At 48.4% G+C, this 22,276-nt stretch overlaps 1 protein-coding gene across 2 annotated transcripts; it reads right to left on the bottom strand.

Annotated features, from left to right (window-relative positions):
• Positions 1 to 920: 920 nt before the first annotated feature.
• LOC144668988 (uncharacterized) lies at positions 921 to 14,043 on the bottom strand. 2 transcript variants are annotated; one of them, XM_078531523.1, is made up of 4 exons: positions 13,275 to 14,043; positions 6,494 to 6,827; positions 5,624 to 5,721; positions 921 to 1,999 (listed from the first exon to the last, which is right to left on the bottom strand). In XM_078531523.1, the coding sequence occupies exons 1-4, from the start codon at positions 13,287 to 13,289 to the stop codon at positions 1,919 to 1,921; spliced, it is 528 nt and encodes a 175-aa protein (XP_078387649.1). In that variant the 5' UTR covers positions 13,290 to 14,043; the 3' UTR covers positions 921 to 1,918. The 2 variants fall into 2 exon arrangements, with proteins under 2 accessions (XP_078387649.1, XP_078387650.1); XM_078531524.1 differs by lacking the exon at positions 13,275 to 14,043 and having other exon boundaries at positions 6,494 to 7,103.
• Between the last annotated feature and the right edge of the window lie 8,233 nt (positions 14,044 to 22,276).

The following is a 22,276-nucleotide window of genomic DNA, read 5'->3' on the forward strand; positions in this document are numbered from 1 at the left end:
TTCTTCCAGATATTTTATGAATGAAATATATTTTTCCAAAAAAAAAGGAAAGCAATTCCTGAGCTGCCCAGCAGAGTGTCCTTGCCAGCGCTGCGGTGTGAACCCCTCACAGGAGAGATCAGTGTCCTGCCAGTCGGGTCCAAAGCTCCCCCTGGAACAGACACGGACACTTTGGTAAATTCTGCAGCTCAAAATCCCAGCCCCCCACAGAGAGGCCAAAGGTCATCCATGAGGCCGTGTCCGAAATCCCAGAAGACCCACAGCCATGCTTCTTGGGTGAGGTCAAAGGTTGTGGTTCTTCATTTTGGAAGCTGACCTTCTGGTAAATGGACAACTGACAAATTTTGAATTTGATTCAGTGCCTGTCCTGTCAGACAAGGAACCGCGGCTCAAAGACCTCTGGTTTCGAACGACGGACACTCCACTCTCCGGGGCAGGAGGAGTCCGACTCCCGGTTATCAGTATGATCCTGGAACCACTGAGGTATGGCAGCAAACAGATCTTTGAGCTGATGTCTGTCACCTGTAACCAGCCTTTCTCTCTCCTGAGCAGGGATATCTGCGAGGTCCTGGATCTCGTCCAGAGGGCAGAGGGTGTCAAGACCACAGCTGTCATTGGCCAGCCAGAACCGCACGGTCCTGAGCGTTCAAACACTGAAGAGTATTCAGACTCGGACTTCACCTTCCATCTCTCTTCCCTCTTTGTTGGAGCCGATTTGTCCACTATCATCGTGGGTCCCAGAAAAGTGGTCAGACCAACCTACCGCCCACGAGATTACCATGGCACCTCCAGTAGATGTGGTACAAGAGAGTGACCAGCAGTCTGAGAAGTCTCTACCTCCAAATCCGATGATGGTTCAACAGGTCAACACAAACTGTCGCGGAAATCGGAGTGAACACTCAGACCCAGGAGGTTTGTTTCGGAAGCCTTTATTAATCGTGATATCACGGAGAGCCCAGTAGCATACAAGGTAGCTAGCTGACACTCTGAGGAAGCATCAGAGCACACACATATTTATAGTAGAAGTTGTACATATCAAAGAGCTTGAAGGTGATAAGACTGTCTAACTTTCAATGATCAATTACATTGAGAATCATTGTCACACAATTAGTCTATTCTAATTTATGACTATACAGGATATTGGGGGAAGCTCAATTAGTAATAAAAAGTGAGACAGAGAATAGATAACCATGCTTGACCTTATCTTGAGTGCTAGTGGGTGCACACTCTAGAGAACAGATGACCATTGCTTGATCCTGTCTCCTTGTGTTGGGGGCAGACATCCCAGCCCCGTCTCAAGGACTCCAGGAAGCCTGCCCATGGCACTCCCCTTTCTCCCCTCCTGCTCAATTAGCTGGCAGCTGCAGGCGTACCTGCTAGAACAAAAGAGGGAACTGTGCTGTAGTATTCCACTGTGGTGCTAACGAGAGAGGGAACTGTGCTATAGTGTTGCACTATGGTGCTCACGAGAGAGGGAACTGTGCTGTAGTGTTCCACTATGGTGCTAACGAGAGAGGGAACTGTGCTGTAGTGTTCCACTATGGTGCTAACTGTTTAACCCTTAGTTGACCTGTAGATGTATTTTATTCTTCCACACAAAACCCACGGCACACACACTGCAGCTTCCAGCCAGCACGTCACACCCACAAGAGATGCTGGACCCTGGGAGCATCCTCTCACCATAGACAATGAAAAGCAGATGTGGGCGAACCAGTAAACCACCTTCTCACCACAGGAACACTCTTCCTCAGCCTCCGAGGCATCGAGACGGCCCACACAGAGAAAGAAGAAGAAAAAGCAGCGCCAAGGAGACGAATACAATGTACGTCCACACCACAAGAAACCATCGAGAGTTTTGTTTTCTAGCATTTTCTGTTTTTATACAAGTTTTCCAGCAGCTGCGGGATTTTGTTTTTATTTAATCATCAGCTTTACTTCCATTTTCTTTCTTCACCTCACCTTCCGTTCCCATCCGACTGCCTGGGACACGATCACTGTCCTGGAAAAGGGGGGAAGAGTGCATCACCTCTTAAACCGGTTCAGTAACAGTCAGGGGAGTGAAAGGCACATCCGGAGACTCCGGATATTTATAGAGAACAGACAGTCAGTCGGAATTTGGGAAGGGAAGGAAGAAGGCAACATCATTAATTCAACAATTTACTGACACACATCTCTCTGTCTCCCTTTTGATCCCTCGATCTGTTTCTGTCTCTTTCTGCTTTTCTCTCTCTTTGTCTCTCTCTGTCTCACACCCACTGTCACACTTCCTTTCTCAAAATCTTTGTCTCTCTCTGTCTTTTACTTTGAATCTGTCTACAGAGCACTAAATCTCTCTCTGTCCCTGACAACCTCTCTCTCTATCACTCTTTGCCTCCATTGGTGTCTCTCTCCCTCTCAATCTGTCTCTATCTCTCATTTCCCTCCATGTCTCTCTCTCTCTCTTTCTGTCTCTGTCCCTCTTTACCTCCATCTCCCTCTCTCTCTCTCTATTTCTCTATCTGGGCTGAATTTCTCTCTGGGTTCGGAGACATGTTTCAGTGTGTGAATGGCCACACTGCTTATTTTCTGAGGAAATCCGATTTTCCTCTGCATTCCCGAGCCCATGTCATTTTCCTCAGGTTTTTTTGTGGGTCAGGAACGTCGAGTTGAAAAATACCGCCCCCCCGCTCCCCGGCTGAGGTCAGTTTCCCCATTTAAAATGGGGGTGAAATCGGATTTCCGAACACTGTCAGGTGATTAATTTGCAGGATGGGGCAGGTTATAAAAGACCCCGGGACAAACATGCCCGCTCCACAGCCGGGAGCAGCTCAACTGGGGGCACAAATTTCAGAAAAGGAAATTTATTTTTTCAAGCGAAGAATTCACCCCCCGTTTGGGGCTGTCACACTCTCCCCCCCCCCCACCATTCAAACCCTCGTAGTTTCATTTAATCCCCTTGGGAACCCCCTCAATCCCCTCCCCCACAATCCAATTACCTCAGGGGACACCCTCACTCCCCTCCCCCACAGCCCAGTCAGCTCCTGGGACCCCCTCACTCCCCTCCCCGACAGACCAATCACCTCCTGGGTTCCACTCACTCCCCTCCCCCACAGTCCAATCACCTCCTGGGTCCCCCTGCTTCCCCTCCCCCACAGTCCAATCACCTCCTGGGACCCTCTCACTCCCACCCCTGCTCAGTCATATGTCTGAGGTGAGACAAAGAGTGGCTCCATGGTTTAGTGATGCCTCCCTGCAGGTTCTCCTCCAGGCCGTCCGGGAACGGCAGGAGTTGCTCCGGGTGGAGGGAGGGTTGAGGCTGGCAGAGATGGGTGACCATTCTGAGGTGGCAATGGTTTACAGGTGATGGGGTGTGGCTCAGTTTGGTGCCTCATTTCTGCACAAGACGAGTCTCTGACATTCCTGGCACATCCCTCCATGGCCCTCACATCTTGGAAAGGTGCTGCAACATTCCTGGCCTCTTCCTCAGAATCCTCACCATCATCCTCACCTGAGTCAGAGAGCAGCTCCTCATGTCTTCATCTGGCAATTCCTCTCCTTCCTGCAATGCCACATTGTGCAATGCGCAGCCCTCGACTCACCCTCAGACACCATTAACCTGCCCTCCCTCAAGCTGCACCTGCCCTCCATCAAGCTTCAACTGCCCTCTCTGAGTGTGGATCTCCCCTGTGGGGTAATTGCCACCCAGGACACAATGACATCTGACAGGATGGACTCAACCCAGTATGCCAGACATTTGCTCCCCTCCCAATTCTTCACCCCTACCCACACCGTGCAACCCCCCAATGTCTTTCTGCTGCTCCCATTGATATCCCGACCCCACCTGCAATGCCCCCCTCTCCCCTCTTGCTGCTACTGACAGTACATGTCCGTGAACATTCTCCTCTCCCCCTCCTCTTTGCCTCAGAGTTCAGCAAAGAGAACCACTCACCGCTTGTCCAAATGGACCAGCTCACCTGGTGCATGCCACCTTTAACCAGCCCTAAATCAGGTGGCACAAGTTTCCCGTTCACCGCTGACTTAATCTTAATGGTCGGACTTAACGTGGAAAAGTTGTAATTTAATGAGTATTAGTGGGATGCTCATGTAGGGAAAAGAAGTTCCCGTCATCGGACACTGTGAATGCCGACCCACCACTGAAACGTCGCCAACTCAACCCATTAAACTCTCTTTTTTCATTCATTCATGGGATGTGGGCATCGCTGGCTGGGCCAGCATTTATTGCCCATCCCTAATTGCCCTTGTTCAGAGAGCATTAAGAGTCAGCCACATTGCTGTGGGTCTGGAGTCACATGTAGGGCGACCAGGTAAGGACAGCAGATTTTCTTCCCTGAAGGACATTAGTGAACCAGATGGGTTTTTACAATAATCGACAATGGTTTTGGTGTCATCATCAGACTTTTACTTCCAGATTTTTATTGAATTCAAATTTCACCATCTGCCATGGTGGGATTTGAACCTGGGTTCCCAGAGCATTACCCTGGGTCTCGAGGATGCGAGTCCAGTGACAAATCCACGATGTCACCACCTTCCGCCATCGGGAAGATGAGATTTCGGTTCCTGCCAGATTAAGTCACTCCACCCACCATATTCCCACTCTCGATGGCCCCATTAAATTCTGCCCAATGTAAGAGAGAATGTGCAAGGTGACGGGGATAAGGCAGGGGAGTGGGACTAGGTGGAAAGCTCTTTCAGATAGCCAGTACAGGCTCGATGGACCGAATGTCCACCTTCTGCACTCTAAAGATATTGTGATACTGTGAAACGTTTCAGCTCAATGACCCTTCAACTGTACAATTTTAATCCCGGTGATTCAGTTCTTTTCATCATTGAATTAATTGAACAATTAGATTTAACGATATTTCAACACATTCTTCAACTGCTCTCTGAACTTAGTCTGGGTCACGGTATAAATACAAGTGTTTGTGCAGCAACTCAGGAGCTGCAGCATGAAGCCTAACTCCTCTACAACTACATGAATATGTACAGACCTATACCGTAACAACCACATCCGGTACCACACAGAATAAACCATTAACGTCGTCCATAACAGGATAAAATTTGCCGAGATAACAAACAGTAATATGATGGATTTCCTTCGACTCTCCATCTCTGGGTCTCTGGGACTCTCTCCACTGCTGTTAGCCCGGAGTCTCTTGCGGGCTCTGCTGCTCACTAAAATGTGTCTGACAGTGAAAACATTGAGCAGCAAAATCACAACAAATGGGATAAACGGGGTTATAATCTGATGCAGGAACTCAATTGATACCCAGACTGTAGAAAACCGAACAGATTCTGTTACGTAACAAAAGAAGGGGGAGTTGAAGAGCAAATACCGACCTGTGCATATAAAATACCAGATAATATTCTTTAAACAGCTCAGAACAGTCACTGTTCCCAGAACCATAGCTGCCATTTTACTGGTGCAATATTTACTTTACAGCTTCTGTCCACAAATGGCCACGAAGCGATCAAAGGTGAAAGTGACGGTGAACCTGACAGAACAGTCAGTGGCTGCATGAAGCAGGATGCCATGGATATTACATATCAGCATGAACTTCAGGAAAAGAAACTGTTCCCAATAAACAATTGGAATGTGTCTCAATATCAGGTCCATGATAATTACCAGTAGATCTGCTGCTGCCATGGCCACCGGGTAGCATGTCACACATTTAGAGAGACCACATTTTCCCTTAGACAGCTTCACAATCGTCACTGAGTTAGCTGTGAGGAAGGGGAATAAATAGGAAAATTATTCTTCAGGGTTGGAACAAAGCTATCAGATTGATTCAGGAAATTGAGATTTTCAAAAGCACTATGTCCAGGGATCTATTGCAATGATTCTACCTGAAAGATCAAACAAGCAATTTTATGATGTGGTGAAGGCAGGAGAGATTAATTGGCAAAAGCAATGACACTAAAATTAATAAACTAAATGTTGATCATGATCCTCCACTTCCTCCTTTCCCCCTCAAGACACTTCACAGGGGCAATATAAAACAAAATATGACACTGAGGCACATAAGGAGATATTAGGTCAAATGACTAAAAGATGGTCAAAGTGGTAAGTTTTATGGAGTGACTTTCAGGGAGCAAGGTGAGATTGAGAGGTGGAGATGTGTAGGGAGGGAATTCCAGAGCTTGATGGCCAGGCAGCCAACAATAATGGAGTGATTGAAGTGGTGATTCCATAATCAAAGGGAGAGAGAGAAAACCGATGGGGCAGGCGAACATTCCTCCTCTCAGCCTGAGTGAGGCGATGGTTCTCCTTATCTTGGGACCAGCTGTGACAGAGCCTGTAGCATCCAGTGTCAGCGTGAGCATTTAGGGTAATGTTATGTTTCTGCCCCTCATCCTGCTGTCTGGAATCATATCCAAGCTGCAGATAGTGGGACCATGGACCTTGTGCTTTCCATCCCACCCCAATTCCTCTCCCCAACATCCCTTTAAGGCAGCTAAACACGGTTTATCGAATAATTGCTGGAAACAGACTTACCAGGGACACCAACAATAGCGAGGATGGGGTAGTAACCTGCTTGAATAACCAGAAGTAGTCCATAAACTCGCCATGATAATGTCATATAATCAGAATTATTAGAAAGCCAGCCAAGCCCATCGGTTAAACTCCGATCCATTGTTCTCAGATTCCGATCCATTGTTGTAACATTCCATTCCATTGTTCTCAGATTCCAATCCATTGTTGTAACATTCCAATCCATTGTTCTCTGAATCCGATCCATCCTCTCCCTCTCTCTGGAGCCGCTGATCCCTGTCAGTGCCGGTGGTGATGTTCCCGCTGACATTATGGGATAACACATTGAACGGATTCCCTTATTAACAGAAGAGGGAAACCCACCAGTGACACAATTAGGATCCATGGAGAGTGACATTAATTACAGTCACTGAACAAACAAGTTCAGTTAACCCCTTCCAATCCAACACTTTTTATACCACAATAAAGTAAAACATTTACCTGGTCTGGATGGGATGTGAGAGGGTCACTGAGGGAAGGAATGGTGGAAATATTGGGCTCACTGACCATAACCTTTCAACCATCCTTGGATATGGGGGGTGATGCCAGAGAATTGGAGGGTTGTTAATGTTCCACCCGGTTTAAAAAAGGAGAGGGGGATAAACCCTGTAACTACAAACCAGCCAGTCTCACATCAGTGAAACATTGGGGGAAACTTCTAACTTCTAAAATCTGCAACAACTTAAAATGTGGCTTGGAAAACATGGGCTGAATTTTCCGTTCGGTGGGTGGGTGGAGCTGAAGCAATTGTGGGCAGCGCTGCCATTTTTCGCAGGGGGGCCAATTAAGGCCCACCCAGCGCATTTCACACTCTCGTGGAGAGCGGGACTTTTAAAATTGCTGCGGGCGTGTCCAGACCGCTGGTTCCAATGGGGAACCGGCAGTCTGTATAAAATAAGGCCAGGCAGCCTCCTTTAAGCTGATCACCATGGCCAGCTCCAGGTTGTACTGCAGGGGGTCTGCACAGCAGGCTGTGGTAGAGGGAAGGCCAGAGGAGGAGGGCAGGCTGCAGGGTGTGGGCCAGGAGCAGGGCAGGCTGCAGGGTGTGGGCCAGGAGCAGGGCAGGCTGCAGGGTGTGGGCCAGGAGCAGGGCAGGCTGCAGGGTGTGGGGCAGGAGCAGGGCAGGCTGCAGGGTGGGCCAGCAGGGGGCCAATGTGCCCCTCGCTTCTCTGATGACTGCCTTTCTGCCCTTGTTGAGGAGGTGGCAGCCCGGCGAGAGGTCGTGTTTCCCCAGGATGGGTGGAGGAGGGCCCCCCCACGTGATGAAGTGGGCCTGGCAGGAGGTGGCGGAGGTGGTCACTTCCAGGGATGTTGTGCAGTGAACATGGATCCAGTGTCACAAGCGCTTCAATGATTTGTTGAGCTTTGGAAGGGTGAGGACCATGTTGACCTTGGCCATTTAACCCAGCAGGTAGCCTTAGCCTTTGAGGGCCACCCCCCTCCATGTCTTAGTGTCGTTACTGCATTGGGCATTTGGCGTGAGCTGGGTGGTCAAGCAGATAGTGACCATGCTTACATCAGGCTTGGTGGTTGATGAGAAGATGGGTTCTCCCTGCACCATGTTCCTGTTCTGCTACCTTAACGGGTCTGCCCAGCAAGGTCCCTGTAATCATCCTTACTTTCCACGGTCCTACCATTTCTCCTGTATTCCCGTACCTTGTTTGTCCTGCCCAAGTGCATAACCTCAACACTTATCCACATAACATTCTATGTGGCATTCCTTAGGCCATCTGACCAGCCTGTCTGTATGCACCTGTAATGTTTGGGCCTCCGGGGAAAGGGATGAATTGTGTTTCTGACTGAACGCTAACTGACCCACTGTCCTTGTTAATTTCAGCATCATCAGAGCATGGCCGCAATGAGGATGTCCACATGCCCCCTTCCACACCTGAGGTGTATCAATTGTCACGAGCGTCACACCATTTCAGTGAGGCAGGCACCAGCGCAGCGACTACCACATCAGTGGGGAATGTAACATCGGCTAGTGTCCTGTAGCACTGTGGAGAGGGCACTACACAATCGCTGGAGGAGATGGCACAGACAGAGAGAGCCGATGGTGTCAGCAGCCGGAGGACTGCAGGGGACTAGGCACATGCTGAGTCCGGCAGTGATGATGTGCCTCTGGAGATGTCCGCCATGCAGCAGCTGCAGGACAAGAGGCCGGGTGCATGGGAACATCTGGGAGTGTTGCATGAGATTGTGCTTCACTTGTTCTCTGTGGTGGAGGAAACCAGGCAGAGTGTCAGTGATGGCATGAACCTCATGTCAGAGCGTCAGGCTTCTTCCATGGAGAGATTGGCCACTCTCATGGAGAGGGGCTTCAAACAAATTGATCAGCTTCTGATGGGGTTACGCTCGGACCTGCAAGGTCATTGGCAATGTGGAAGATGTTCTGGGCACCAACTGTCCCAGCACGGTGCCCATCCACCTGCGGTGAGCAGGGGGGTCCAAAGTGACCTCACATCAGCACAGCAGCTGCCTGTTGTCTGTGCGTGCTCCTCTCAGGGCGCTCCGGATGAGGGCAGCAGCTCTGCCCCTCTGCCAGTGACCGTTGCATCTGTTGAGGCTGCGACAACTGGGGAGGTGCCAGCTGTGGAACTGGCCACTCCCTCCCACACTCTGCCAGCACAGGCTCCACGGGCCAGAGGACGTCCGCCAAGGTCATCGAGGCCAACAGGACAGCAGAGTCAGCAGGCTGTCTCACAAGCCACTCCGAGCGATGGGGTGGGACCAAGACGTAGCACCCACAAACGTAAGCATAAGGCACGTTAGGCCCACGTCGGGTTTGTCACTGGTGCTTTTGTGTTGGCCCGAGATTAGGGAATTTCTATTTTTCAATGTTGGAGCAACATTTTGTTTTGATTTTTGCGGCACCATCTGATGGATGGAAATAAAGTCCACATGTGTTACCATCGCTGAGGGAGGCTCCTTTGTGCTGCATTTGTATGTTTCACAGACATATCATGAGTATTTGAGTGGACATTGATGTTTATGTAGGAAGGCCTTCGTTGCAGCTGATGAGGTGGAAGATGTAGTACCTAAGTGCCACTTATGGATGCGCCAGGCAATTCTGGTCCTGCAGATCCATGTGTGTGGAGCTAGCTGAAGGTTCGTTGGATTAAAGTCTCCCGGGTGTCCCTGCCTCCTTGGTGTAGTAGCGGGTTGGCGTGCTGCCCCTCATCATTGCCCTCTGCTTCCTCATCCTCTGAGGCACTGCTGGATTCATCGTGTGCAGCCTCATCCACTGCGTCAAGGTCTTCATCATCCACTGCATCCCCCCTTTCCAGTGCAAGATTGGGGAGAGTGCAGCATGCAACCACTATCACCAAGACACGATCTGGGGGGTACTGGAGTGTGGCCCCTGAGCGGTCCAGGCATCGGAAGCACAACTTGAGAAGACCGATGGCTCTCTCCGCCACAGCCCTTGAGGAGGCGTGGCTCCTATTGTAGCGCTGCTCAGCTTCTGTTCTTGGCTAGTGGAGAGGCGTCATGAGTCACCTTCTGAGGGGATAGCCCTTGTCACCCAGCAGCCATCCATCCAGCCGAGTCAGAGCACTGAAGAGCCCCGGCACCTGGGAGTGTCTGAGGGTGTAGGCGTCGTGGGAGCTGCCTGGGTACCTTGCACAGACTTTCAGAATCAGCATCCTGTGATCACACACTATCTGCACGTTCATGGAGTGGAAGCCCTTCCTGTTGACAAAGGCACCGGGTTCACCTGCGGCGCCTTGATGGCCACATGTGTACAGTCTATAGCACCCTGGACGCGGGCGAAGCCAGCAATGGCCGCGAAGCCTTTGGTTATCTGTGTCTGACTTGCCTGGTCACAGCGGAAGTGGATGAAGGTCAATGCCCATATGAACAGAGCGTGACAGAGTGTAACCTGCTTGACATAAGTGTGGACAGCTGATTGGAAGACACCACAAAGATCACCCACTGAGCCCTGGAAGGAGCCAGAGGCATAGAAGTAGAGGGCAACTGTGACCTTCAGAACCGCTGGCATGGGGTGTCCACCCACACAGTTAGGGGAGATCTCAGGGCCAAGCATCGGACAGATGCTGTTGACTGTTTCCTTTGACAGTCGGAGCCTCCTTCAGCACTGCACCTCAGTCATATTGAGGTAGCTGCTTCGCCGCCTGTATATCCTGGCAGTGGGATAGTGGCGTCTTCTGCGGCCCCTTCCACCTTGGACTCCCTCTTGGACCTGCGCCCCTTGTGCCTGTGCCTGGCCTCCCAAAGGTGGCTCCCCTGGAGGCTGATTGCCCACTCCTGGCCTCCTCCTTATTCTATCCCTCCCTTCCTCCTCAGAGGAGCTGCCTCCAGTGGAGATGTCAGAACCCATACCCAGGCTGAATGGAGGCCTCTGGAAAGCTGCAGGCCCGATAAAGGTTCCTGACTGAAGAGTGCTGGGCTGAAGCGTCAAAGTACAGAGAAAGCTGCTGGAATTCGTTCTGAGCTGCTACAGATCACACAGGCATGTTTAAAAAACTTGCTGCAATAAATGCTTCACATAAAACACTGACAACCCCACTGAGCCCACATATCCCGCCCGTGGATGAGTTTCATTAAAAAGTCACTTACCCGCCTGCCCGTTGTGCCCGTGCACCGAGCCGAAGATCACACGGGCACCTCAAAATCAGCGTCGATTGCTGAGTTAAGGGCCTTAACAAGCCCTTTAATTAATGGCAGGTGAGTGTCACATTACATCGCGCGCCCGCCCAGCTAAATATCGCGATGGCGCGCGGTGACATCAGGACTCTCACCCGGCGTCACCGAGCGCCATTTTAAAAGCTGATGTGTGGGGTCCGACCCCCCCGCTCGTCACCCAGAAAATTCTTCCCCATGAGTTAATAAATGAGCAGCAGCACAGCTATGTTCATGGGAAATCGTGTCTGACCAACTTGGAGTTCTTTGAGGAAGTAATGGAGAGGGTTGATGAGCTCAGCCTGGTTCATGTTATGTATATGGACTTTCAATTGTCACATGTTAGGAAAGTGAAACCCATAGATTAAAGGGGCAGTGACATTGTGGATATGACACTGGCTATGGGACAGAAAGCAGACAGAAGTGGCGAATGGTGGCAAGATCGGCCGGGTGGTTAACAGTGAGGTCGAGTGTCTTGGGCTACAGGAAGATAGAGACAGGATGGTCAAATAGGCAGATAAGTGGCAGATGGAATTTAACCCTGAAAAGTGTGAGGTGATACACTTTGGAAGGAGTAATTTGACAAGGAAATATTCAATGAATAGCATGACACTAGGAAGTTGTGAGGAACAAAGGGACCTTGGTGTGTGTGTCCATAGATCTCTGAAGGCGGAGGGGCATGTTAGTGGGGTGGTGAAAAAGGCATATGGGACACTTGCCTTTATCAATCGAGACATAGATTACAAAAGTAGGGATTTCATGTTGGAATTGTATAGAACCTTGGTGAGGCCACAGCTGGAGTACTGTGTGCAGTTCTGATCGCCACATTATAGGAAGGATGTGATTGCACTGGATGGGGTACAGAGGAGATTCACCAGGATATTGCCTGGGATGAAACATTGAAGTTTTGAAGAGAGGTTGGATAGACTTGGGTGGTTTTCGTTGGAGCAGAGAAGACTGAGGGGCGACCTGATCGAGGTGTACAAGATTATGAGGGGCATGGACAGGATGGATAGGGAGCAGCTGTTCCCCATAGCTGAAAGGTCAGTCGTGAGGGAGAGGAGGTTTAGGGGGGATGTGAGGGAAAACTTTTTTACCCAGAGGGTTGTGACGGTCTGGAATTTGCTGCCTGGGAGGATGGTGGAGGCGGGTTACCTCACATCCTTTAAAATGAACCTGGATGGGCACTTTTATGGCCGTGACGGGGCCGAAATTTTCTGCCCATTGAGTTCAATCTTCAGCCTATTTGAAGCACCGTAAGAAGTTGTTTCGAACAACGGAGCCCAATATTCTGGAAAACCGTTCAAGGTGATGTGTGAAAAGTGGGGAGTTGACCATATTACCTCATCACCCACACTACCCCAGGCCCAATAGTATGGCGGAATGGATGGTCTGCACTGTAAAGTCTTTAATTATAAAATGTCAGCAAACTAAACAAGCTTTGCACATCGCAACAGGCACTATTTTAATATTAATCTGAGCTGTTACAGCTCTTTCTGAAATGCATTTTGAAATTTGAAATGTTTATTAATTAACTGTACAAATACCATACAAATTACTTGGTTTAGTTTAATCTAGTTTATTTTCTAAAATGGTTCCTATTAGCCAGTTGTCCATGTGCAGTGCAACCTGCAGAAACAGCTGCATTGTTTTCAGGAAAACGGATACAGCTCCACTGCCAATTCTGTTTTGTAGTGATTGAAATCACAACATCTGCCAGTTTCTGAGTGAGATCAGGGAGCCCATAAGCTGGAGGCAGAGGGCAGTGTCTGGCAGTAGAAAGTCCACCAGCTGACACAACCAGGAAGGGGGCAAAATGAAGAATTCGGCATCTTATTGAAAATGCTGCTCCAATCCACACTCGATAATCAAATAATCTGCTGTGTTTCACCATTAAAAATAAACCACCGAGGTCCTACAGAGGGAATGTGTCCAGGTTTAAAACTTAAACATGTACTTGATTCCCTGTTAATTTGATGGGATTGTTTCAGTTGGAAGTGTCTCTTATGATACAGACAGATTTGCTTTGTACAGGCAGTTTAAAATATTAACATCTCATAAAGTCCACCATTCACAAAAATACACAATCATGGTAAGCACTTACCCAATTTCTCAACATGCACTTTGAGCAGATGTGACTCCTCTCTGGGAATGTTCATCAGTAAAACATGATTGTTTATGTGTACAGAACTGCAGTGACTACACATTGAGCAGGGTGATGTTGCACAGACTGTTTCACCACTCCTCCAGCTACCTTCCACATGATCCATCCAGCACCGGTGTCCAGTGTCAGGAGTGTGTGACATCTGCAACATGCAGTGCTGCCAAACCCCTCGGCTTCCCTGTGAACCCACAGCCTCTACCACTGAGAAGACAAATGCTTCAAGTGTAGTGGAGAAACCACACAAACATCCTTCCCTGGAACATACACGGCATCTTGACATGTGGGGAATCGTCTTTAGTCAGTGTGTAACAGTCGCGTGTGGATGACTGCCTTCAACACAGCACTCATGGCTGAAGTGCACCTGATAAACTCCATCTGATCTTTGAGTCTGATCACTGATGAACAAGAAATGCTGCAAGGAGCATCTCAATCCACAACCCTTGGTGTATTACAGCCTCATCTGAAGGTCTGGAGAAGGAAACAGCCTTCCACTGCTGGACATGCATGGGCACACCCTGGCTCCTGATGGTGTCAATGAGAGCTGGATTTCAGAATGCAGTCTTCAGTGCCAATGGTAAGGACCGCGTTCACTCTGTTAACATTCCCACCGAGGGTGCAAAAACAGACCCAAACATTCTTTGCAATAGATATGTGTGTTTACAACTTGTGTAATTGTGATGTTAGTGTGAGGTCATCCATTTTGGAATTGAAAAAATAAATTCCAAAATGTTCTAAATGGTTAGAAACCAGGAACTGGAGAGGAACAAAGTGGTTTGAGATTCCAAGGACACAAATTATTAAAAGCTGGTGGTCAGGTAAAGGTAGCAATAAAAAAACGATGAGTGGAATGTTGACCCTTACCTCAAGGAAGCTGGATTGTAAAAGGAATGAATTTCTGCTTCAGTTGTATTGAACCTTGGTCAAACCCCATCTGGATATTATATTCAGTTCTGGGCACCCAGCTCAGGATGTGCCGGGTAGATTCACCAGAATGAAAACGGTGCTTCGAGGGTTAAATTATGAGGAGAGCTTGTATAAGCCTGGCTTGTATTCCATTGAGTTTAGAAGATTGAGCAATGATCAGATTGAGGTGTTTAGAATGTTAAAAGGATTGAAGAGGTCGATACGGAGAAACTATTTCCTCTGTTGGGGGAATGAAGAATGAGGGAACATATTGAGCTCAGTCATTTAGGAGGGAAATCAAGAAATAACTTTTCACACAAAGAAACCGGGAATTTACCCCCAAAAGGCTGTGGATGCTGGAACAACTGCAGATAACAAGACTGAGATTGAGAGATTTTTGGTGAGGAATGATTTCAAGGGATCTGGAGCTAAGGTGGGTAAATGGTGGTGAGGGACCAATCAGCTGTGATCTAACTGAATGGTGGGAGGGAAAACCACCTCCTCTTGTTCCAATGTTCCTAATCTTTATCAGTCCCTCCTCAGACAGGGGAAGCATTGCAGCAGAACGATGGTTTAACTTTGTTTTTCTATTAGTCAGGACTCATCAATTGACATGAAATGTTTCTCGATCACCCTTATCTCCTGAGGTTTTGTGGATAAGCACAGACATTAAAAACAAAATGAGGAAAAAGTTCAGATTTTCAAGTGGAAAATGCTGCGGACACCGATTTCCTTTACTTTCAATTTAGTATACGGTATTCACTGCTCCCGATGTGGTCTCCTCTACATTGGGGAGTTCAAATGCAGACTGGGTGACCGCTTTGCGGACACCTCCGTTCAGTCCACAAGTATCACCCTGAGCTTCCTGTTGCTGGTCATTTCAATTCTCCACCTTGCTCCCACTCTGACCTTTCTGTCCTTGGCCTGCTACAGTTTTCCAATGAAGCTCAACACAAGCTCGAGGAACAGCACGTCATCTTTCGACTGGACACTCGACAGCCTTCTGGACTCAGCACTGAGGCTAACACTTTTAGATCAGACCCTCTGTCTTCATTTTGTTTTTTTTTGCTGGTTTGTTTGGGTCTCGTTTCTTTCTTTATTCCTTCATGTTACATTCAGACGGTAGCTATGCAGCCATTCACACCTCATCTGGACACCTTCTGTTTCTTTCCTTTACCCACTACCACAGCCTTTGGCTTTTATTCCATGAAACCTTTTATCCTTTAATCTCTCTTGCCCTCCTCCCTATCACACACCTTCCCTTCTGTTCTTCCACACCTCTCCCCGACCACTTGCTCAAAACCTATTACATTTCGAAACTTCCTGGGATTTATTAAAAGTTGTTGTTGTTGTTGTAGCAGTGTGAGAGTCTCCATTTCCCATCACTCCATTTATCAGTCTGCACGCCAAGCTCCCTGGATCAGTGTGGGCAGTGCCCACCAGTCATCCTCATGGATCAATGAACAAAACCACGTGAGATGATTGGATTAATGGTGCCTTCAACATGAGAACTTGTGGAGCTGAATTCAGTCAGGTGACACCAGAGCAACTCAGAGTGATTCCCATTGGTCCAAATAAAACCGGCCCTCCTGGTAATAAACCCATGAGTTCTGTCATTGGTGGAGATTGTGGAGATTGGGGCTGGTTAATTGGTTCAACGTTGCTGCTTCTGGTCTCATTGGTGTCAGGTGAGTGCAGCTGGTGTGTATAAAAGGTGCTGCTCGGTGGCTGAAGGGATGGTTGAGTTGTTTGGTATCATGGGGGATTTTGTAGTGAGGGCTTTGTTCCCAGTGCTGGTGCTAGTTGGAGCTCTTTGTGGCTCTGATACTTGGCAACAGTTTCTAGGCCAGAGTCAAAGCCACCCCTGTGCCTCAGACAGTCTCTCCTCCTGGGCCTCCCTTTGGTTTCCATTTCCGTGTGTCTGAGGGTGGAAGTGTGTCTCCACTGCAGACTGTGATGGTGCAGTGTGGAGAGGACAAGCTGCTGCTCAGGGTCCAGCTGGATTTATTTGGAACCTGGCACCTGATCAAAGCTGCTGACCTGACCCCGGGGACAGCAGGTTGTTGGCCAACCAGGATCTACTCTCAGAACCACACTGTCCTCTTTGACTATGGACTCCATGAGTGTGGCAGCAGGTTGCAGGTAATTGGAATCCTCAGCTCTTGCTCTAAGCTTGGGCTGTAGGTTATTCCCCACTCTTCATTCCAACACTGGGTGAGATGTCAATGATATTGAGGAGATAGCTGTCTCCTGCTTTATAAAACTACAAATTAGCTTTCTAGAATGTTATGTACTTTACTTTAACTGGTTCCTGAGTCTCTCCAACGTATGATATCAGCCCCATTGGTCTTGAACTTTCTCTTTGGATCCTCCAAGCTTTTCCTTTTGTTGTTTTGAGGATTTTCATCTCTATTCCCCTCATTCAGATCAATTCAACTGGAGACTTCAGTTTCAGTCCAGTTTAATCCAATTTGATTGTCTCTTAAATGAAGAAAATTGAATAAGAATTAAGTCCTCTTTGACTGAAAAGTAACTCCACAATTCCCAGTTTCCCTGCCATTGGAATAAATGGGGCCCTGGCTTCAAACTGTTCTATTTCCATGCTCCATGTTATTGTCCACTTGTGGCTACTTTTACTGTTAACTGAAGCTGTCCTTTTGTTGAGAGACTTCCCGATTAATGGACCCTGATCTTGTGCGCATGATCTCTCTCCTTTGATAAGCACAGAGGTTACAAAGCAACAAATAACCAGATGAGGCCATACGGCCCCTCGAGCCTGTTCTCCAATCTCCCCACAGCATATTCTTTGATGCCCCAAAGTAAATCCATCTGTCTAAAATATACTCAATAACTGAGCATTCACAGCTCTCTGGGGCAGTGAAGTCACAAAATGCATGACCTACAGGATGTTCTGGCAGTGTTACATGTGGGACTGAGCACACTACTGCCGCCAGTGATTTAAGGCCCATGATCCAGACCCGGGGTCGGTTTGATGCTGAACACAAATGTGGGTAGACCAAGCTGTACCTGTGAAAATAAATCAAACTGGGATAGAATTCCCAAGATTCTTTCCTTGCTGAATGAAGAAATTCCCTGTTATGTTAATCCTAAATGACTGGCGCCTGACCTGAACTGACAGCCCCTAATAGTAAACTCTCCAGTGATGGGGTAGCAGTCTCTTCACACTGACCCTGTCAATCCCCCTCAGAATTGTTCTCAGGGGATGGGATGACTTTATTGTTAACCCCTGTGTAGAACATTCTCATTTCAGAACAGCTCTTCATTCCTTAACCTGATTCTTTCAGATGATTGGAGATTTCCTCATCTACACCACCCACCTGAACCACACCCCAGAGTATCATGGATCTGTCATTGTGAGAACGAATGGAGCTGTCGTTCCCATTGAGTGTCGTTATTTGAGGTGAGAATCTTTATTCGCTTTGTCAATAAGATCTATAGCTGCTGGTGGTCTCTGAAGATGTCCTAAAATGACTCCCCTGCCTTTCCAGGAAGGGCAATGTGAGCAGTGACCCCATCAAGCCCACCTGGATCCCATTCAGCTCCACCAAGTCTGGAGAAGGGCATCTGTCATTCTCTCTGCGCCTAATGAATGGTATGTGATGGGTGGATGGGGAGTGATTTCCTGTAGTCACTCACTGGGAGTTACAGCCACTGTCTCGAACCCTTGTCCTCTTGTACTTCAGGTGACTGGCTTACAGAGCGCACTTCGACTGTCTACTACCTGGGTGAGCTCATTCACATTGAGGCCTCTGTTTCAATGACCAACCACATGCCCCTGAAGCTCTACATTGACCGCTGTGTAGCTACATTGAGCCCAGACAAGGACTCCACCCCGAGATACAGCTTCATTGACCACAATGGGTAAGGAGCTCTCTGCTTTCTCCAGCTGGTCCCATCTCAATGGCTTCACTTGATTCACTTCCTGTCCCTTTTTAATCTTTCTTCAGTTGCCTCCTGGACAGCAAAGCTGAGGACTCCTTTTCAACCTTTGTGTTGCCAAGAGACGAGCGGGAGCTGGACAAGCTCCGGTTTGACCTGGATGTGTTCCGTTTCCTTGGAGATGACCGTTCCTTGGTAAGAGGAAGCTGATCATTGGGGTCTCCATGTTGGGAGGGAGTCACTGAATCATGACTTGTGTTGAATGTGTCCCTCAGATTTTCATCACCTGTCACCTGAAAGTTGCTCCATTGGATCAGAGGGATTCCAGGAACAAAGCTTGTACTTTCCAGAAGGTGCAGAATGTGTCAGTTCCCCCTCTCTCCATCAGGGATTTGTTGTGTGGAGATGTGATGCACAACCTGGTTGATGGGCTCTTTCTCTTGTTTAGCTGGACCCCATTGGAGGAATCAAGCATTGACATTTGTGCCTGTTGCCATGTGGGTAACTGTGGTGCCACAAAGGAGTTGTGGTTTGGTCCCAGAGGAAGGAGAGATCTTGTACCTGAAGCTGGTGGGACATTGATCCTCTAGATGTTGGACGTCCCCCTTTCCCCTCTCTAACTGGAATGTTTGATGTTGCAGAGAGTGAAGCTGGATTAAAGTGGGAGGGTGAGGCCTCACTTGGACCCCTGCTCATTCTGGATACTGATGTGACCAAGCTGGCAACAGAGTCCCTGAATGAGGCTGAGCGAAGGATGCAGGAGAGGTCTCCAGGTGGTGAGTTGGCCAACTGCTGGTTTCCATTTTCCCCTCAGTGTTTCCTTCACTAACCATTGGTTTCTCATTGCTTTGTAGGTGTGCAGTCTGAGGTGGTCCTGATCGTGGCCCTGACTGTGACAGCTGTCTCTCTGATCTCTGCTTCATTGCCGGCCTTGTTCCTGTACAGGAGACACAAGCAAACTCTGGTCAACCAGTGATCAATAAAGCAGTGATTCCTTCTCCCTTGTGTCTGGGACCTGATTTCTCTGCATCCTCAACATGTTAGTTAAATGTCTCTGTGGAACTAATGGCTGGGGCTAGTCTATCCAAGCACAGAACTCGGCCTGATGATGATGGGTTTACTGAAGATAGAGAGAAGCAGTAACTAAATTTTTTTGTGCTTCAGACCCCAGGCTTGGTATCTATAGCCACCCAGTGTGGGGGAGGGGGTGTGAGCAGTTCTGGGTCCTCCTTGTGGACCTGCTCCTGAGCCTGGCTGCCTCATTCTCTTCCATGGTGATGTTCACCCCCTGGAGAGGGGGCTCACTGTATTGGAGTGTTTGAGGTTTGCTGTAATCAGTGGGTATGTATGGTCTGGTCTACACCGATCAAATAAACATCCTGTTTGCAATCATTTGTCTTTCATCTCTAACACCTGGTGAAATTGTACAATTGACTGGTCAACCAGTTAACAAAGGCCTGTCTATTGTGGGGAATAGTTAATCTGCAGCTCAAACAGAAGGTGATCTGAGAGACAGCATGGCTTTAAAAGGATGGGACTAAACTCTCAATTTTCATCGGAGCTCACTAATGAGGATGTTGTCCACTTGGACTTCCAGAAGGGATTCCAACTTTCACAGACATGGAGGGAAAATGAAGTGTTTGGGGATCCGGAGAACATCATCTGACTGTCAGGAATTGACATGTGGTGGTTGCCAGGGATCTGATCTGGTGCCTGAACTTCATTTATAATTTGTAGGGATATCCAAGCTTGCAGGTGGTAATTTTCATGCAGACAGGAGCAAAAGGGATTGAATGAGTGACTAAATGATTGTTCATGTTCTGTGATGGAGAGTGAGGTCATCCACCTTGAACAAAAACTAGAAAAATCATGCTGTTATCTGAAGGAACAAATTTGAGTCCAATACCTCATTTGTAAATGGTTAATTGGGGCTAATGGGATGTTGGCGCCTCTCAGATGTGATGCTTCAGTTTTCCAAACTCTGGGCACCCACACATCTGGATTTCTGAGGTTTGGACATCGAACAGCAAAGGAGCCATTGTGTTCTTAGTCTCGCTGCTGATTGGCCAGAATAAAGTTTAGGGGGAGGAGCAGTTTAACTCCTAGATAGAAGGTTGAGTCTGATCTAAGGTGTTTAAACTGTTGGGAGGATTTGGTAGGGTGGGTTTGGGGAATAATTTCCTCTCTGTAGGGAATTGAGAACAACAAACCTGAACTGACATTGAAGCAGGGCCATTGAGAGTGAAATTGAAGGGGAGGGGGAGAGTACCTGAGGAGAGGAAAGTATTAATATTAGCTCATGTCAGACCAGGAAGAGAAATTGTGTGCTCAACAGTTTAGTGGGAGTAAGGTTGAGGGTACATGAGATGAGGGGTCGGGAGCAAGATGAAGTTGGAGAGTGCCTGAGGGGAGATGGAGAAAGACATCAGTCCAGGCTAGGATAGGGAAGAGCCCGAGAGGAAGTTTGTCCTGATGGGTGAGGGGAAGGAAGGGAGGTGGCAGAAGCAGCTGATCTGAACCTTTGTCACAAAGTCCATGAACTGTTTGTTCTTGTTGGTGATGGGAAAGGGTTTTCAAAGATGGTTTGGAGTGGAGAAGATGGAGGGTTCCTAACATTGTAGCATGACCTTGGAATAGTGATGAGTTTTGGCATAGGACAGCGGGACACTGCCTCATGGGGTCCAGCCAGTTCTGGTGGTTATCACTAAACCAATTGTTCTCCCTGGGTATTCAAGACTGAATCACTTTGACTTAAGCAGAGATGATGGTTGGAGCAGGGAGAATGGTCTCCTGTGAGAGACCAATGGATTCATTGGGGACTGGGGGATCCAAGATGAAGTTGCATTATTAATTTTTCCAAGGATGATGATATTGCTGGCAAGGCCAGCATTAATTACCCCTCAGAAGGTGATGGTGAGCTGCTGCACTCCATGGGTATTCAGCTGCACACACTGCTGCAAGGGAGGCAGTTCCAGGATTTTGACCCTGTGACAATGAAGGAACGGTAGTTATAGTTCCACAACAAGATGGTGTGGTTTGGAGGGGAACTTGCAGGTGGTGTTCAAATGTAGCTGCTGCCCTTCTAGATGGTAGAGGCTGTGGGTTTGGAAGTTGCTGTCTAAGGAGCCTTGAGTTAGCGCAGTGCATGTTGTAGATGGTACACAGTTACCATTGTGCATTGGTGGTGCCCCAAGATGGCCGAGCAAGCTACTCAGTGGCAGCAAGTAAATGAAACTGGATGTATCCAGCATCCACCTAGGCACTGGAAGCAACAACGACAAATCCTGTCCTCCTTACAAACATATGGTGCTTTGAGCCAAAATTGGGAGAGCTGTCCCACAGACACCCCGAGCAGTAGCCTGACATCGTCATACGTATGAATCATCGCCGTCCCTGGGGATGTCCTGTTCCACTGGCAGGGCAGGCCCACCAGAGGTGGCAGCCCAGTGGTGTACAGGAGGGAGGGAGTTGCTCTGGGAGTTCTCAACATTGACTCTGGACCCCAGGAAGTCTCATGGCATCAGGTCAAACATGGACAAGGAACACTTCTGCTGACTACCACCTACTGCCCCCACCTCAGCTGATGAATCAACACTCCTCCTCCATGATAAACACCACATGGAAGAAGCACTGAGGGCAAGAAGGGTACAAATGTACTCTGGGTGGGGGACTTAAATGTTCATCACAGCTGCTGAGTCCTCAAGGACATAACTGCAAGACTGGGTCAGCAGCAGGTGGTGAGGGAGAAACCTACCTGACCTTGACTTCACCAATCTACCTGTTGCAGATGCCTCTGTCCATGACAGTATTGGTATGACAAAAACTGGGCATCTATGAGGCACTGTGGGCCATCAGCAGCAGCACAATTGTGTTCAGCCACAATCAGTAACCTTGCGGCCCAGCATATCCCCCACTCTACCGTTACCATCAAGCTGGGGTACCAACCCTGGTTCAATAAATAGTGCAGGAGGGCATGCCAGGAGCAGCACGAGGCAAACCTAAAAATGAGGGGTCAACCTGATTAAACAATAACACAGGATGACTTGAATGCAAAACAGTGGAAGCAGCAGCAATAGACAGAGCTACAAGCAATGGATCAGATCTAAGCCCTGCCACATCCAGTTGTGGATGGTGGTGGA

This window comes from Cetorhinus maximus, chromosome 28 (genome assembly GCF_964194155.1).
Source record: "Cetorhinus maximus chromosome 28, sCetMax3.hap1.1, whole genome shotgun sequence".
In the NCBI taxonomy this organism is placed as follows: Eukaryota; Metazoa; Chordata; class Chondrichthyes; order Lamniformes; family Cetorhinidae; genus Cetorhinus; species Cetorhinus maximus.